General features: G+C 40.4%; 1 protein-coding gene across 3 annotated transcripts in view; it reads right to left on the bottom strand.

Moving 5' to 3' along the window:
* LOC147024693 (rho GTPase-activating protein 6-like) overlaps positions 1–19,283 on the bottom strand; it is a 95,488-nt gene that overhangs the window by 6,314 nt on the left and 69,891 nt on the right. For all 3 annotated transcript variants that reach the window (XM_085884845.1, XM_085884846.1, XM_085884847.1), the window contains 5 exons: positions 17,987–18,137; positions 13,829–13,965; positions 10,895–11,059; positions 4,104–4,192; positions 1,793–2,034 (listed from right to left, as the gene is read on the bottom strand). In XM_085884845.1, the coding sequence (XP_085740971.1) occupies positions 1,793–2,034; positions 4,104–4,192; positions 10,895–11,059; positions 13,829–13,965; positions 17,987–18,137 (784 nt within the window). The remainder of the gene's footprint in view (positions 1–1,792; positions 2,035–4,103; positions 4,193–10,894; positions 11,060–13,828; positions 13,966–17,986; positions 18,138–19,283) is intronic.

The raw sequence follows: 19,283 nt of genomic DNA, 5'->3' as shown, positions 1-19,283 counted from the left end.
TCTGGGAAAAATGAGCCGTTTGAGTATCCTCTGTCAGAGTGGCGACCTGTCCAAGATTGTGCCCCTTAGACAATGAAATTGCCTCAGCAACCCCATTCACTTGACAGCCCAAGAGGAATGGTTATTTTTTATTTATCAGGCTTTACTTCCCAGGGAATCATATACTGTGACCTTTATTTACAAATGTCGAGGTCAGATTTGAGCCACCCTTGTGATTTGTGTGGGTGGGGGTGGTGGGGTAGTGGTTGGTGGGAAGGGAGCTCATGGTGGGTGGATAATACAGTAATAATAATAATAATAAATTACATAATTGCTTCCAGAGTCGGCCCAAATACCATGCATCTCCTGAGGACGATATTGCTGCTAAAGCAGCTTATTCAGCGATGACTTAACACTGGGGATTTGCCATTTCCTTTCCAGAAAGGGCAAGATTTGAACCAGAAATCGTAAATCTAAAACTTGTCGTCTGTCTGTCTGTCTGTAGGTTCGCATTTTTTGCAAAGACCGCTGGGCCGACAACCACAACATTTGGCAAATAGACCAAGTCCGACTCGGGAATTGTCTTAAGGATATTTCCATCCACCACCTCGGCCTTTAAAGACCCTGAAGATCCTTAAGAATCTTAAGACTGCTTAGACCCCAAAGATTATTTAAAACCCCAAAAACACTTTAGACCCTTAAGACCCCAAAGACCCTTAAGACCTTTAAGACCCCAAAGATGCTTTAAGACCCTGAGGACCACTAAAACCCCTCACACCCCAGACTCCAAAGATTAATCAGACCCCGAAGACCTCAAAGACCTTTTAAGACCTTGGAGACCCTTTAAGACCCTGGTGACCCTTAAAACTCCATCCATCCATGGGTCTTCAGGGTCTTCAAAGGCCTTCAGTATCTTTGGGGTCTAAAGGGTCTTCAGGATCTACGGGTTCTTTAAAGGCTGAGGTGGTGGATGAAAATACCCTTAGGACAATCCCTGGGTCTGCGTGCCAAATTTGGTTGTTGTCGGCCCGACAGTCTTTGCAAAATACGCGATCTAAGACAGACAGACGACAAATTTTTATTTATTTGAAGAAAGATGTGAAAGATATTACACGTTCAATGGGACTATGACATCACAGCACAGATTGCTCTGCTGGTGCTATCACCACTCTTTAGCTCTTATCAAAGATGTGTTTACATCCCTTTTACAGTACAGTATAATATTTATGGGGTTTATAATCAACACTGTACATTGTTTTAGTCATACTATTGTTATATATAGACTTTGTAATTATGTAAACCACTTCTTGAAAATGTGCTGGATAATATACTGTGCCTGCATGATTTTATGTTCAAAACAGGAAATTTCTCAAAGTTCGGAACGAAGGTGGGAGACGTGCTTCCGGACATCAATAGGAGAGTGAGTGGTTGTGCCGCCTTTCATGACATTTCTTTGAGGTGCCTTTCTTACCTCCACCTTCCCTCCCTTTATTAATTTCCTCGAGTGTTTTTCATTTGAACCATGGACTTCAATAAATGGCATGCTACCAATTATTTCAATATTTTGACACCTATGCTCAGGAAACATTATGCAAAAACTACACTTCCGCAATACCTTTTAAACCTATAACTTTCATCATCTGACAATGTTGAATTTTTTTTGTAGTATCTAATGACAATCCAATGACACAGTAGTATCTTATGACAATTCAAAGTGTCCACTGACAATCTTTCATAGTATGACAATCTATCTAATACATTCAAGTGAGAACAACAGGTATATTATTAAAGAGATAAAATATTGATGTCATACCTGGCTGGCTTTGTGCATGGCAAAGCCTACTGGACATCGCATTCCTCCTGTGTTCTCCCAAAATTGGTGAGTTATTGTCATAAGGAGAGTTCTCTCCATCGCTAACTTGTTCACTTGTCCTCTCTCCCTCTTCTCTCGGTAGAGAGTCATCAGAAGGGCAAACGGCACCGTTCTCACTCAAGAAACGAGGTGCATGGACTGTGTCTTCCCATTCTGTGTCCAGATCACCATCAGTTTGGGATCTAAAACAGGAGGACATTGGTGGAAGCAGAAAAAGGAAGATAAAATAGGACTACAGAAAATTATTTCTGCAACTGCGGCTTAACAGCTGTTAACAACAATGGGAATCTCCAATGTGAGTTGTTATAGGGTCTGTTAATATGCTTGGGGGATTTGTCATTGGAGATGTCTGTTTACCAATATGTAACCAGAAGCATAATCTCGGTTTCAGGGGAAAGCCATCCTTAGGCACCTACTATGAGACAATTGTAGCTCAAACAAAAAAACAAACAAACAAAAAAAAAACATCCTGACACCAATCACATTATCCTCACGATGCTGAACATACGTTATCAGCAGTTTTCCCATGCTTTCATGAATCGGAATCACGCTATTTCACAGGAACTTCGAAAATCAAATGTTGATTCTCAATTAAAGCAACAAATATATCACTTGAAGCACATGGTTCTCTCCATTTGTTGACAGCGTGGCTTGAATCCTCACTCCGTTGTTGATACAACATTGATGACCACTCATTCCATCGGGCAGATTGTTGAGATCACGCATTACACAATGCATGGTGTGACATGGATGTTCCTTGATGATTTCACAATAGATATTTCATCGCGATCAAATAATACTTGGTTAATATTCATATTATAAGTGACTTTTTATCTTTTTTTCAATTGCTTAATGGCCCAGGAAGGGTATATGTTTTGTACAAAGACATGAAGTTCATCAGGGTTATAGTAGTGACTCTAGCCATGTTAATCCTGATATTTCAACTCTATGAGGAAATGGAAGAGGCAGCTTGTACTAATAATTAATATATCGAAATAAATATAGCACCGAATGAAGTCGCAGATCGTGGGTATTGCCAGAGCTGTTCCAGTGGGTATCGTTATATTTCACTTCCATTGTAAACAGAAGCAAGCAATCTCACATCAGTCCTTGACGAGAACTAGAAAGCTCATAATTGCAAAGAAATCTTGTTTTCATTCTTGAAAATTAGAGTCGGCTTGTCACGCTGCTTCAGCGTGGAAGTCGAGCGTTTTTGTCTGTTTTGTCTCTTTGTCTGTTCAACCCCTTGAGAGTGGAATTGTGCCATCAATGTCAGACAAAAATATGTGACTATTCTGAATTATTTAAATTCAAGCTTTGAAGTGCTGGGTGGGGCCGTGTTAACGGAAATCTACAAGGATTCTCAGGCAAAATCAAAATCCCTGCAATAATCTACAGGCCACCACATCAGTGGCATGGCTGTGCCTCCAGAAAATATGCAAGCCAGCAGCCCCGTAATGCATATGCATAATGATGATGATGGAGTAAAAGCTTGACTGTTACGCTGCATATATGTGGACCTGGAATCCATTGCCTAACATGTCAAATCACACAGAATCGTTCTTTTGTTAATTATGTTCACATTGCAGACAAGTTGGTGACCTCTCTGTATCCTACAGCCACCTTTTTGGTCTTGCACCCTCTGCCTTCTCGTGGCTACGTCCAGCCCAGGTTTCTGAAAGTTGCACACAGTCTGCCGGTACCGCTCTCCATGTACAACTCCCAATATCTAGGCTCACTGCTCACCTCCACCCATTTCTTCCTCTTTTCTTTCGCTTATGGAAACAACCCCCCCCCCTCCAGTCTTTTTAGCCCCATTGCTTCAAGACTCCAGGGCTTCAAGGCAGCTGTTCACCACTATGTCAGGTCATCCTCTATCCACATACTCATGATTTATTCTACCCCAAATGACCCCATTCTAAAGCACTCCCTTTTCCAGATTATTGTGATTTACCCCCCTCTCCCTCACCTCTTTTCATTTGTTCGTTGTCAGTTGCTTTGTTCCTTTTCTGTTTTATCCCCGCTTTCTGCCTCCTATTCTCGTTGTTTCATTCAGCTTGTCTGTGACTTGTTCACCCAATGTGTCCTTCTCCCCCTCCCCTTGATCTCACACTCACTTCTACTTTGCTATTAGTGTTTCCCCATTTCCATTCCATACTGTTCTAGCTCTTCAATGAGCCCCAACCATGTACACTAAAGCAAAAATTATGCCCAACACAAAAAAAATAGTGATGAGAATGAGAATTAGTACCTGAGTCTGCGTCTTAGCAGAAATTCCACAACATCAGCATCAGTTTCCATGAGCCTGAGCAGAACACCATGTTGGAGTTCAGGCGACACCTGGTTAAAAAAAAATCAACCTCAAAACCAGTTCACACACTCTCACATGCAGCCTTGTGCCTGTTGGTTGACTCATTGGTTAGGGACATGGCTATGCCACTGATGGCTATGCCCTTATTACCAGTAGACTCATGCTCATTTACACCAACATCAGAAGGATGACAGGTTGAGTCAACCTCACCGGGTATTAATTCAGCAGCCAACAGGACTCAAACTCAGGCCCCTAGGATCCCAAGCCTGCCACCCTCACAACTAAGCCAATGCCAGGAAAGACAACCTTAAAACCAGTGAAGTGAATCTGTAAATAAGATGAAAAGGCTTACACCTTGAGGTAAGCAACACAAAATCACGAATCCGTATGAAACTAGAAGGCAGTTGGTGAAGCGCATATGTCCGCCTAGATCCGAATCTTCCCCCAACCCCTCCCCCCCCAAAAAAATCAATTCTTTCGTGTCACACACCCAACCTGTCCACCACGTCTGGTCGAAATCCATGCATAACTTTTTGATATATCATGCTATATATATCGTTTTTGGCACTATTTCTCAATGGTGAAGAATCACTTAAAAAAAAAAATCTAGTATCCGGATCGGTAGTCCGATCTTCACCAAAATCCAACAAGTCATCTGTGTCACACACCCAACCGCCAACCCGTCAAACAAATTTCATCCTAATCCGTCCACAAGTTTTTGAGATATCCTGCATACAAACAAACAAGAAAAAGAAGTCGTGCAGAGCACGATACTTGCAAAATCCACCCCCTCTCCAAAGTTGCCTTGGATACATCAAATTGTCCATTTCATTAACATTAAAATTGACAATCTTAATCAAAGCTCAGTTCAATTGGATGAAAATTCATTATTTTTCAGATTGAAATTGATGATTTTAGAAGTTTGACCTTGAGTTGACCTTTGACCTTAAAATAGTTGGTTTCCAAATTCAGTGATACACAATGCAATTGCTGCTAAAATTCCAGGTTAATCAAATGAAAATTGACGATTTTTCAGAGGAAATTTGATGATTTTAGAAGTTTGACCTTGAGTTGACGTTTTTCTTTTGACCTCAAAAATAGTTGCTTTCCCAATTCAGTGATGGACTATGCAAATGTTGTTCAAATTTCATGTCAATTGGATGAAAAATGACGATTTTAGGAATTTGACTTCAAGATGACCTTTGACCTTTGACCTCAAAATTAAGAGACTTCTCAGTCACAAATTGGTGAAGTTTCATGAAGATCGATTATAATTTCTGACTTGTAGCCGATTCACAAGCAAACAGAACCACAAGAAGAAGATATCGTGCAGATGAAAATTGAGGATTTTAAAAACACCACCTTAGTTGTTGACCTTGGGCCTATGTTGACCTATTAGTTGATGTTGACCTCAAAAATAATTAGCTGGTTGAATTCTGTGACATGAAATATAAATCCTCTTCAAATTTCAAGTCAATCAGATGAATATTTTGGATTTTAGAAATCCCACATGTTGTTAACCTTTGGCCTATGTTGACCTTTTCATCGATGTTGACGTCAAAAATAATTGAATAATTGAATTCAGTGACCTGAAATACAAATCCTCTTCCAATTTCAAGTCAATCGGATGAAAATTGGGGATTTTAGAAATACCTCCTTAGTTGTTGAACTTGGGCCTAAGTTGACCTTTTCATCGATGTTGACTCCAAAAATAATTGGCTAATTGAATTGAGTGACCTGAAGTATAAATTATCCTCAAATTTCAAGTCAATCGGATGAAAATTGAAGATTTTAGAAATTTGACTTCAACAGAACCTTTGACCTTATAAGGTTATATTGAAGGTCACATTGAGGTCAAATTTCTAAAAACGTCCTTTTTCATCCGATTGACTTGAAATTTGAACAAGATTTGCATATTGCGTCACTGATTTGGGAAACCAACTATTATTGAGGTCAAAGGTCAACTCAAGGTCAAACGTATAAAATCATCTATTTTTATATGAAAAATCGTACATTTTCATCCGATTGACTTGAAAAATAAACAGCAATTTCATAGTGCATTACTGAATAGGGAAACCAACTATTTTTTTTAGATCAAATGGTCAAAGGTAAACTCAAGGTCAAGCTTCTAAAATCATCAAATTTCCTCTGAAAAATTGTCAATTTTCATTTGCTTAACCTGATAATTAAGCAGCAATTACATAGCACATCACTGAATTCAGAAACCAACTATTTTTGAGATCAAACGGTCAAAGGTCAACTCAAGGTTCAAATATATGACATCATCGGTCACATGGTTTGGCAGGTATATTGAATTTACCCTAAAACCTATAAAAAAATTCTTCTCCCGAATGGCTGTACAAATTGAGGGGAAACTTCACACAAATGTTCCCCAAGCCATGCGTGTACAAGTCTGTTAAGGAATAATTGATAGGTCACATGGTTTGGCAGCCATAATGGATTGAAGAAAAATATTAAATAATGTTTTCTTGCTTGCTTCATAAATAATAAATTGCTTCATTAATCGATGTGAAACTTCAAGTTTATGATCTAGTAATGATGGGCAATATGTGTTTTAAATTTCAACTTGGTCGGACACATGGTCTGGCAGCCAGAATTATTTAATTTTTCGATATGGGTCCTTTATTTTTTTTTGAAGAAGGCTCACTTGGCTGTGCCTGGATGGGTTTGAGGGTAGAGGAGTAGCAGCTGAAATGTGAATCCTAAACAGGTTCCTCCTGATGACTTCATCTTTGCTTTTTGCCTGTTTGGGTTCTTTCCGATTACTCCAATGCAGGACCTTACCTATTTGGTCTTCCATTTGATTTGAATTGAATTTATTTTACTCCCATTCTGAATGAAATTGAATAATGAATAATAATTTTTAAAAACGTCATGGGTCAGGGTCAGGTGTCCGATCAAAGTGGGACATCTTGGTACCCGGTCATCACTGCCAGTTGTTATAAAGTGGCAGTGCTAATTTTGTCTCTTATTAATTATGTAACACACCAGAACACAAACGCCCCAAAATACACCACACAAAAGAAGTCCTGTCGATGGTCTGCAATCTCTGATTACTCTTTTTCTTGCTTGTTTATTGCAAACATGTTCCTCGAGATTATGCAGTTGCTATTTTTTTACTAAACATCTCATCTTGGCTCTCTTGGTACCTGTTTTATACCATGTGATACCTGTATATTTTGTCACCTTTTTACCATCTTGTAACCACTGTGACAAGTTTATTACCAAGTGATATATGTATCATCAAACCCCGACATTCGCTGGGGACACATTCCTGAAAAATACCGCGAATGTGGAATCCGTGAATGTCAGAGCATTGTTTCAATGGAAAAAAGAGGGATAGGTTTCTGCGGTTCGTCATTCATGAGGGAAAAGCAGAAATCCCTCTAAAACCATGAATACGCCCACAAAAAACGCAAATATGCGAAGCTCGGGGCCACGAATGTTGAATCCGTGAATGTCAGGCCATTATTTCAATGGGAAAAAGGGGGTTGGTCCCAGTGGTTCATGATTCATAAGGGAAAATGTTTACATTTTATGAACAAGAATACACATGATTACAGTATCATTAAAAAAAAGCTTGTAACTAAAAGAACAACAACAACAACAGGTACTCTTTCCAATTGTTTGTTAAAGATACAGTACAGTATGATGTAACTTCTGATGATGATAATGATGATGAATGATGTGGTTGGATCAAGGAGGTGATACTCAGTGACAGGAAGATGATCTCGACATTGGCATGGGCCAATTATAGCTGCTCGGGGTGGCTAAGAGCATTGTCTACCAGCAGAACAATCTTGAAGGGGAGGTTCTTGTCTGCCAGGTACCTCTCCACTTGAGGGACAAAACAGTTGTGGAACCAATCCATAAAGATCGCAGCTGTTACCCATGCCTTTCTGTTGGCCCTCCAAAATACTGGCAGAGTTTGTTTGTATTTTCCCTTGAGAGCACGCAGGTTTTGGGAACGATACATCATGGGTTTGATCATGCAGTGCCTTTTGGCATTGGTGCAGAGAAGAAGAGATACCCAGTCCTTCACAGGACCTGAAGACAGATCCTGTCCTCTCTCTCACTTTGAGATGAAAGTCCTCATGGGCACTTTTTTCTCCCAAACAGGCCGGTCTCGTCTGCATTGACGACCTTATCCAATACATACCCCTTATCCTCGATGAGCTGCACGAGTTGAGCAGGGAAAGTTCTAGCAGCCTCGTGGTCTACTGAGGTATACTCACCTGTGAGCTTTACATTATAGAGACCGTGCACCACCTATTTTAAAGCAGTCAAACCATCCTCTGCTAGTTTGGAAGGAATTCATACCCATATCACTCATACCCGCATCGCTCATGTGTGCAGCAGCACCTGCACCAGCCAGATGATCGTAAATGCACTTTGCCTTTTCCCAAATCAGTGGTCTGCTTAAAGGCACATTTCTCTGGGCATTGTCCTCTACCCACACATTTAATACCCCCTCCATTGATTTGATATTGACATCCCTGACCTTTGGTGCTGGGTACTGTGCTCACCGTGACACTCCCACGAATTGCCTTCACTTTTGTCTTTATATTAGCGCACAGGAGACTCGTTCATGCCATCCTACCTGCCCACAGACACTGCACTCTCACCCCTTTGTAGTCAGTCAAGCAGCTCCACTTTCTGGCTCAAGCTCATGACGTGTTTTTTCTGCCTCTTGGGAGCAGCCTCATCTCCTGCACAACTTGTACACTTCGGACCCATGATCGAACGATGAGCGCAAAAGTTCACAAACATGAGGAATCACAGAAGGTCAAGGCAGCGAGACGAATGGTGATCGCAAAAAGAATCAAACCCAGCACATGCTCCATATAAGTAGCCTCGCAGGGGTTGTGGGTTTGATGGAGGATGGGTGGGTGGAGTGACCATTGTTTGTTTGGGGATGGCGGTTTCTGTGTGGCTCATGGAAGATGGTTTTAGAACTGTGTTTATTCGTGGCTAGTGGGGAAAAAAAAATTGCACCTACAAAAAGACCACAAATACGTGAAGCACAGGGCCGCAAATCAAGAAACAGGTCACATTTTCTTACCCGCGAATATGCGGGCTCTGCAAATATCGGCGTCCGAATGTACTTAGCCAGGTTTATGAATGTGCAACAATACATACTGTCACATTTGTTGGTATCATGTGGTTACAAACAAGTTCACCTGTAGATACACATGCAATCATGCAAATGACTGAGCAAAACACACAGTCATGCGATACACATAGTGATGTTCTCTGCAGTATGATATGTATAGTGAAATAGTGACCAACATGGCTGGCATAGAGGAATCTCAGAGTAGTATCTACTATAAATGGATGAGGTGTGTGTGTGTGTGTGTGTGTGTGTGTGTGTGTGTGTGTGTGTGTGTGTGTGTGTGTGTGTGTGTGTGTGTGTGTGTGTGTGTGTGTGTGTCTGTGTCTGTGTCTGTGTGATACTTTTTGTCTATTAATTTTATAAGTCTATTCATTAATTACGCACTATTGGAATGTACATTTTGACCCTTTAGACTGCTGAGACCCCTTCGAACTTTGAAGACTCTAAGGCCCCTAAAGACCCTGGATACTCCAAAAGTCCCTGAGAACCCAAAAAACCCAGAAGACCTAAAAGTACCTGAGGACCCAAAAGTACATGAGGACCTAAAAAACCCAAAAGTTCCCAAGGACCCAAAACACCCAGAGGACCCAAAAGTTCCCGAGGACCCAGAAGACCCAAAAGTTTGAGGATCCAAAAGACCCAGAGAACCAAAAAGACTCTGAAGACCCATTAGACGATGTTGGTCCCAAAACCGTATGAAGACCGTCCATGGAAATTTTAACATTCTTCTCAAACGCCACATTTCAAACATGTCAATCTTCTTTCTTTTCCACTGTCCATGACTCACATCCATACATTACAACTGGAAATACGAGGTCGTTCACCAGCCTCCTCTTCGTTTTGTCACATCTTGGTTTTTCTAGATCTTTGTCAATCCTGACATTGTTGCTCCCCCCCCAATGCAAACCATCTATTAATTTCTCCTCCACATTCGCCCACTCACTTCAATATTACAGAACCCAAGAATATTAAACCCAAAAGACCCAGAGGACATTAAAGATCCAAAAGACCCACGAGACACCCAAGACCCTGGAGACCTTTTAAGACTATTATAAATGGATGGGGTGTGTGGGTGAGTATGTGCGTGTGTGCACGTGTGTTTGTGTGAGGTGTGTTTTCTGTGGAGTTCTACGAGAGCATTCTGATGTGGAATGTGATGCACCAAAAATCCATTAGAATTCCCATGTTTTAAATGCATGCCATATTTGGGCATATAAAGCAGCTTAATATGTACTTCTACCACGGCATGGCATCCTAATTACAAAATAAATAACAAAAACAATAACATTGTAACAAAGCATACATTAATTCATACTAATAATATTTACAACAATAATAAGAATAGTAGTGTCATGTGGCAATAATAATAACAAACATATAATCCCCACGCTGGCCCCAATCACATCTGGCATTTGTAAAGGGCAAGCTAATGTTCAAGCAGTACAACAGGTGGGTATGCAACAAGGCTGTGAAGACCATTTGGTCCATTGGACCAACGGGTCCACTGGTTTCATAAAATGCTGAACTCGGGCTTCTCCACTAAATTGAGTTAAAATTAATGAGTGACTTGATTTGGCACCAGATTTGGGTTAATTACCTGAAAAAGCAGATGTTGGGATTGGATTAAAGATCGTACGAGGTTGATGGTGCTTGTGCTGTTCAGAGCGATGGCCGGACCCTGTTGAGAACCTCTTCCGCTCCACACCAATGTTGGTCCCAAAACCGTAGCCAGGTTGAGCTCAGTCATGCGATTACCATGTATCTGGAAACAATGAAAACATTGGAAACGTACAGCTTCAGTGATTTACTGAATTACCTCAAGAGGATAATTTTGGGCTATCGAGTTATCAAGTTCCGTCAAGTCGTGTCTGACTTCTGGTGACATTCATGATGAGATTTCTTCAAACCTCCCGAACCTGCACTGCTTCCTGAAGCTCTGGCAGAGAGAGCTTGGTTGCAGCATTTACCCCATCCATCTAGCATGTACAAGGTATGTCTCTTCCTTTTCTTTCCTCAACCATACCCAGCATGGTTGATTTCTCCAGACTTTCGTTTTTTGCACACATAATGTGTCCAAAGTATGAGAGTTTCTGTTTTAGCATCAGCGCTTCAATGCACATGGTGGTACAATTTCTTCAAGCACTGATTTGTTTGTTCTTGCAGTCCATGGAATTTTTAACATTCTTCTCCAACACCACATTTCAAAACTGTAAGTCTTTTTTTTCCACTGTCCATGACTCACATCCATACATTACAACTGGGAAATACCAGATCATTCACCAGCCTCATCTTTCTTTGTTTGTTTTATCACATCTTTGTCTTTCCAGATCTTTGTCAATCCTAACAATGTTGTTCTCCCCAATGCTATTCATTTATTAATTTCTCCTCCACATTCTCCACTCAATTCAATCTTATAAAACCCAAGAAAACGAAACTTTCCACTATTTTCACACGATTTTCGTGTTTTTTATTTTTTTATTTTTTAGGCTTAAATCAGGACCAGCTTTTCACTTTCTTTCTTCATTCTCTGCAGCAGTTTGATCAAGCACTTTTTACTTTTACTTTCTGCCATACAGAGATGTATGGTTATCATACCTTAGATTGTTGATACATGTTCCTCCGATCCTGGCTCCAGCCTCTATGTCATCCAAGTTTGATTTCCTCATGATGTACTCACTATACAGATTGAACAAGTAAGGGGAGAGAATGCACCCCTGTCTGACCGCTGACTCAAATTCCAATCCATTCTGTCTCTCCAAACCCAGTTTTTAATGTTACTTTCTTGTTTAATGCACAGGCCTCTTATTAGACATATCAGGTGCTCCGACATCCCCATTTCTCTCATCATAATCCACATCAATTCATGATCAACACAGTCTATAAAACAGAGATACACACACCTTCCTTTGATAGTCCCTTGCATTTTCCATGATCCACCTGAGATTTGCGATTTGATTTCTCGTTCCGCTTCTTCTTCTGCTCCTGAAACTCGCTTGCACAACGAGAATTGCTCGCTTAATGAAGTCTTCTATTTTCTGTTGAATGATCTTTAGTAATATCTCACTAGCATGCGAAATCAAGACAATGGTTCAGTTATTAGAACATTCTGTTGCATCCCCTTTCTTTGGCAATGCTAACATAGGCTGACTGCGTCCACCTTTTAGGCTATACTCCAGATCACTGTACAGATTACTGTTAAAATTTTGATTCCCTCCTCCCCAAATACCTTAATTATATTGCAATTTAATCAGCATCTGGTGCTTTTCCATCTGCCGGCTCTTTTGGGGCTCTACGTACCTCACATTCTATCACTATTGGTTCTTGCTCATATTCTCTTTCTTCGAAGGATGCCATCATATTGGTATCTCATTTGTAGAGTTTTGGTATCTTTCGTTCACCTGTGTTTCTTCTTTCAAATATTTTCCTGTTCTATTCCTAAGGAACCCAATCCGAGACCTAAACCTTCCTGTGATCTCTCTGATATAAAAAAAAAAATCTTGTTTTTCTACCACTGTTGTCACTTCGATCCCGATGCATGTCTCTTTAAAATACCTCTCTTTGTCTTTCCAAGCTTATCATTGGAAGTTGGTATAAGCCAAAAAGTAATCAAAAGAAATGTGCAAGCAAGACAATAACAAGGGGGTAAAAAATAATAATCAGAATCACCATTAGAGACGATACAGTTATGGGCCAAACCCACTACAGAATGCAAGGAGTAATGGGTTGGACCAACTCCATCCTGAAATTCTTCCTGTGAGTATTCGTTCTTCCTTTTTGTCCACAAATGAAACTTTCTAAATTTGCATCACCAGTGCATAATATGAAGCTTCTCGTGGCACATCCAATGCACTGTGCTGTTTGCCTATCCGTGCTGTTATTTTTTCACCCAAACTTTCTGCTGGCTGTTCAAGGTCTTTTTTCATGCTTTGCTGGTGTGTTTCGACCTGAGAGACCACCTTACTTTCATTGGCTCAGCCACTGCCTTGACTGACAGTCTACTTTAATGCATTCCCACTATCATGCCTTTTTGATGTTACATAGATCTTTCTGTTTACACTTATGAGAATCGTTTTCATCGCAGCAGGTCATCTTCACCCACAGCTACCTTGTAATCAGAAAACCACAGGACCCACTGCAATTTACAGACACCATTATACGTTGGGATTCTATGTTTATTTTTCTTGTCCCGTAATCAGATTTTTAAATCGCTGCAGTAGTCAAATGGTGATGTATTTCTTAAGGAAAATCACAAGGATTTATGGAAATCAGGCATCCTCTACTTGATGATGATTTAGTTTTAACATTGCTATTTGCAATTATTTCTGATGCCAAATACCCTGTACACACAAACTCTCAGGCATTTTTTTTTTAAGTTTGACATGCATGGAGGGAATTTTTTTGCCTCTGTTTGAAAAAACTTCCCGTTTTCTACAACATTTCACAAATTAAAAATGAAAGAAATTGTGAGAGCAATCTCACCAACAAATAGGAAGAGCGTATTAACACAAAGAGTGTAAGTTCTTGTATGTACCTCTTTTCCGATTGTCTCAGCATGGTGGGCGACGTGAGTGAGTGTGGACAGTAACCGAAGCAGAGTACCCGCATGGCACGGGGGTAGGAGGCAGATGAGGAGACCCAGAATGTGCCTCCGCAATGCACTGTCCAATCCTAGAGGCAGAATTATCGCCCACCTAGCACAGAGTCCCAGTTTAAATGACATTTACACTTCCTCAACAACATCAATGTCAGCTGGTCAATAACAGCAAAACAAGCTTCACGACAATTTGGACTTCATCGTACAATAGTAAATTGGACCTGTTCCTTGATGACTAATTTCACAAATTATAATAATGTAAACTTTGAGGTTCTCGCAATGTCATCACTTTCTCTAATTCGGTTTTGCTGAGATATTATTCCCACTTGGTTCAACATTACATTAATTCATCAATATGATTGGATTGATATGGTGATGTCACTGATGATGATGTGTCGGGTTATGCAAGGAATGCAAAGGAACTTTGGTGCAGGAGGAGGCCAATCAGCCCATCATGCCTGCACCACGTCAACAACAGCTACTGTCACCCATCCACACGCAAGCTACCTACAAGTCCTGCCCTGCATCCTTCTATATCTAATACTTAAAAAATTGCAGAAACAAGAAAAAAAAGGTTTTAAATGTAAAAACATGGAGGGATGTAAAATGTCAAAAGATATTGTGATTGTAATCCATAAGCAGATTGTGATGTTGTATTGTGGCATCATAATGTGGTGTCATTCCTACCTTGTTTCATTGTTTAAAAAAATTTTAATTCATGTTTTTACATATTTTTTTTTGTTTCTGCAATTTCTTAAAGTAATAAAATGCAAAATGTTTTATATGCTCTGTTATTTTGGAATGGATTAAATCCATCTATGTTATTAAATTTGATTCATGGTACATTCTATCCCCCCCCCCTCTTAACCTTGGCTTTTTGATTCAGTCCACTACATGGATTACCACATATGTGAACCAATGCGATTATCATTTTTTTTTAAAAACATGCTTAATGTTTTATATATTTTGTTATTTTGGATTGGATTAAATCAATATGTTATTAAATTGTTTTAGCACTTGTTTCAGTTGATTTGGGGGAAGGTTTGGATATGTATCGCTTTTGCAATGGTTGTGTCCATCTCCCCCCCCCCTCGCCCCCACCTCCCACGATCCTGGCCTGGTTTGGTTGGGTCCACATTTACGTCCTATTTCGTTTCGTAATAAAACTATTAATAGTTTATATATATTTTTAAATTTTGGGTTGCGTGCACTAGCCCAGAGACAAAGTAACTTCCTCACGTTGGAATCACCATGATGGCTTCAGCAGTTATTGAGGTCGGTTGGGAGACAGTTTTACATTGTTTTGAGAGGGGAAGAAGAAGAAAAAGAAGTACAAATTGGCGTTTCCGTGATCTCCAAATGTAGTACTTCAGCGATAGAATTATGGCATCTTTTTAAGTCTTGGTAGTTCAGAAAACGCTCAAGAATAAAAGCTTTGGCTTTTAAATGCTGATGACCACTTTATAGGAGTTTATAAAGCATATCATTGTGTACACATTTGAATGTGTGGCCATTTTTATTTCCATCTCATCCCTCTATGGAGTACTACCGTACGCCATGATGCTAGGAGGTACCGATTGGATTCCAATTTAAACTTAACTATTTCTGCTGCCGCTGCCTTTGCAGGAAGAACATTCCATGCATTAACCACTCTCTGAGTGAAAGAAACCCGCTTTATTAACTCTCCTCCTTTTTACTCTTATGCTCTTGGCCTCTGGTCCAATGACTGTCTATTCTGTTGAAAAACTTTTCTGCGCTTATTCTGTCTTTCCCTTTCATAATGTTAAACATCTCGATCGTGTCCCCTCATAATCACCTCCTTTCTAGTGTATAAAATCTCATCTCCTTCAGCTGCTTCTCATAGCCAAGTATAACTTGGGCCAGAAATAATCTTGTATCCTCATGCTGAACTCTCTCTATGGCAGCAGCTACATCCTTCCTTAGATGTGGTGACCAAAACTAAACAGAATATTCTAGATGAGGCATCGTTAAATTCCCACACAGTGTTAAAACTACCTCCTTTTGATTTACAAGTTATCCCTCTATGAATACAATATAAAACCCCATCAGCTTTACCTATACCTGCCTGACACTGTGCTGTTCTTTACCCCATCACTCTCCCCATGTATCTATGACAGGGGTGGGGGAGGAAGATGACTGCCAAATCTCCCGAAGGGGGTGGAGGTTTCCAGTGCAACAAATTAGCAGAAAAATAGCTGGAGAGAGAGAGAGAGAGAGAGAGAGAGAGAGAGAGAGAGAGAGAGAGAGAGAGAGAGAGAGAGAGAGAGAGAGAGAGAGAGAGAGAGAGAGAGAGAGAGAGCGCCAGAGTGGAGATAATACAACAACCTGCTGAGAAAGGGGTGGGCTTGGAGAGAGTTAATGGGGGTAGAAAGGAACATGAGTAGGGATGGGGAATGACCTGAGTAGGTGTTGAAAATCCTTCTTGAAGCCCTGGAGGGAAGAATGGGCTTCAACAGACAAAGGAAGTTGGTTCTACAGGTGGGAGAGAAGAGGAACAAATGAGTGGAGGTGAACAGTGAGCCTGTATTTTGGGAGTTTCACCAGAAGTAGGTTACTCGTAACACACTTGAATCCTGGGGAGATCTTTGGGGGTGGGGGGGGAGGAGCGGGGAAGGGGTGAAGGATAATAAAAAGGCCACAAAACTTGCTTGCAATGTGGAAAAAACAGACCCAGAGATTTAGCTTTGTCATGGGAGATTCCAATGATTTTTTTAGAGCATTGTGGGATATGGATGAAATCAAGATGTGAAAGGTATGAGGCAGAGGTGCCAAAGGGGAGAGACAGAATGTGAGATTTGCCATGAAATATGTATTCCAAGTGTTACACCACATTCTGATTCTGTCAAGGTCTAAAGAGAGGGAAGAGACTGCTGCCTGCCTATCTGATGGATGAAGTACTGTGTTATGATAGAATATAGAGTTATTATCTAAAAGACAAATAGGGTTTTCCAGAGAATCAAAAAGATTGTTGACAAAAGGAATAAAACTGGGCCAAAGACACTGCCCTGGGGCACTCTGTAACCTCTGCAATAGGGAGAGGAGATGGACGGATCCCTTGATAGGCATTTGCTCACGAAGAGTGTGGAGGAAGCCAGTAAGCTATGAGAGGAGATGGCCTTGAATGCCATAGGCTGAGTGAATGGAGATCAAATCAGAGTGCCAGGCTGTGTCAAATGCTCAATATTTGTCTAAATAGATGGTCATGATCTCCTGTCTGAAAACCTAATTTATAGTCTGAAGTCAAGCTGTTGGGGGAAAAAATAAAGGATTTGATGTCAACTGCAATGATAGATTCCATGACTATGCTTATAATTATTGGAAGTAAGCTGATGGGCCTTTAGTTTAAATAATCTGCTTTTTGCACCTTTTTTGTTATGCAGTGATGTTTGCTGACACCCAGGTAGATGCAATGTGACCTAGGGCAAATGAGCTCAACTGAGCAGAACGAGGATATGCTGCTCGAGTAGCATAGCAGGTTTTCAGAATGCTGTCTGAACGTGTTGCAGAGTCTAGGGTTTCCAGAAACTTCCCGACTTTCTCAGGTGAAAAAGCCTCTCAAAATCATTTGGGTTTGTTGTATGGCCATGCATTTTGTAATTGGGCCCATATATTTGTACATGCGGTTTGTGTATGACCACACATCTTAACCCGAGGGCCAAACAAAAGGCATGTGCATTCTTTTTAACAAGGTCTGGATGACCCATGTACCTTCGGTTTTGTACTTAATTGCATGTACTTTGTTGTAATGTTTGGATTTTAAAACTTTTTTTTGTATATAGAAAGGTTTTTCTTAACGGAAAAACATGTGTCCAAGCCTGTTTCTTAAAATGCTTTTCCTTAATCTCGATACATTCCATTCTATTTCTTTTAACAAAATAATCACAACATCTTGATCAACCTGTCTATAAATATAATTATATCACGCATAAATCACATTATTTCAAACTTGTACAGGATATAAAGGTGAAGAGATGCTAATGGCTGGACGAGAATGTCTCTCTGCATGTAACGCTGTCTGATATTTCTGTTTTGGAGTGGAAGCTGAAATAATTCTTCAGATCTGTTATCTCTCACCTTGTGACGTAAGGAATGCTGGAGTGAGAGCTCGGGTAAGCAGTGGATCAGGAAGAGAGCGCAAAAATTCCTTTAGCAGTGCAGCCACATCGTGTACACTTGGAGAAGCAGCAAGTGGAGCCGGAAGCCCAGAATCGTATGCTTCTCTCAACTGTGCACATTGAAAAAATTGGCATAACAACAATCATTATTCTATTGGTATTTCTTGTAATATATGGCCATTGTTGGGGATTTCAAAAAGTTGAAGGAGCAAGAATCTAACTAAAAATAGCCCAAGACATGCCAACAAATTTCTTGTCAACATACAAGTGCACAGGGCATTCATAAAGCTCTTGAAAGAAGATAAAATAGTCTAAGAAATGCCAAAATAATTAAAACTAATAACTACAAATAAATCTTGGACAAATTAACTCTCTCTTGTTCTGAGAACTTTTTTAACGCCATCATAAGTTGCTGTTTTTATATTTGCTTGTTTGGTTGTTTTTTGTACAGCCTCGAAGGCTCATAGCAGGCCTCCCCCCCCCACACACACACACACACACACACACACACACACACACACACACACACACACACACACACACACACACACACACACACACACACACACACACACACACACACACACACACACATACACACACACAACACAGGACGGTTGGACGAGGAAAACACAACCGCTGAGCTTGGAGGGAGTGCCATCACTTCCCGGGCGATGCCACAACAACGGCGTCACCTTTCTCACCACACTCAGCGGGGCATTTCCAAAGGAGGAATTCCCCCCTCCCCATGGATGCAAACCCATGGGGATTGTTTAAGTCAGGTGAGCAAACTAAAACGAATACCTCCCAAGAAAATGTGAAAAGTATCTTGCAAGCAATCGTGTATTCTTTATTACAGCACATTCTTTATAAAAGCCAGATGATCATTCAGCCCATGTGGTTTTTTTTTTTAATCCCCCTCATCGTTTCAATGTCAGTGATGTATGATTGTTACGGTTGTGCACAAAGAAACTGAATAGCAAGTGTTTTAAAGGAAAGCATTCTGGCATAAACTAGGATTGTTTCCTTGGGGTGATGAAACATGACATGTGTTTGATGTTTTTAACCTAAACGCCATTGTTATTAATGATACAGAAGGACATTGCCAAATAAGGTTCAAGTGTTATGGAACCGTTAAGTATTGTGTGAATTATTTTAAATCGTATGTGATGAGGAATACTTCACTGGGCTGCATTTTAAATAATTTTTTTCAGAGGTCTAGGTTTTCTCAATGGTTCGTATATGCTTTTTGCATG

Source organism: Eptatretus burgeri, chromosome 6, assembly GCF_056783735.1.
Source record: "Eptatretus burgeri isolate ZD-2024b chromosome 6, Ebu_testis_v1, whole genome shotgun sequence".
In the NCBI taxonomy this organism is placed as follows: Eukaryota; Metazoa; Chordata; class Myxini; order Myxiniformes; family Myxinidae; genus Eptatretus; species Eptatretus burgeri.
Note: the sequence above shows the minus strand (reverse complement) of the source record. Positions and strands in the feature narration are given on the sequence as shown.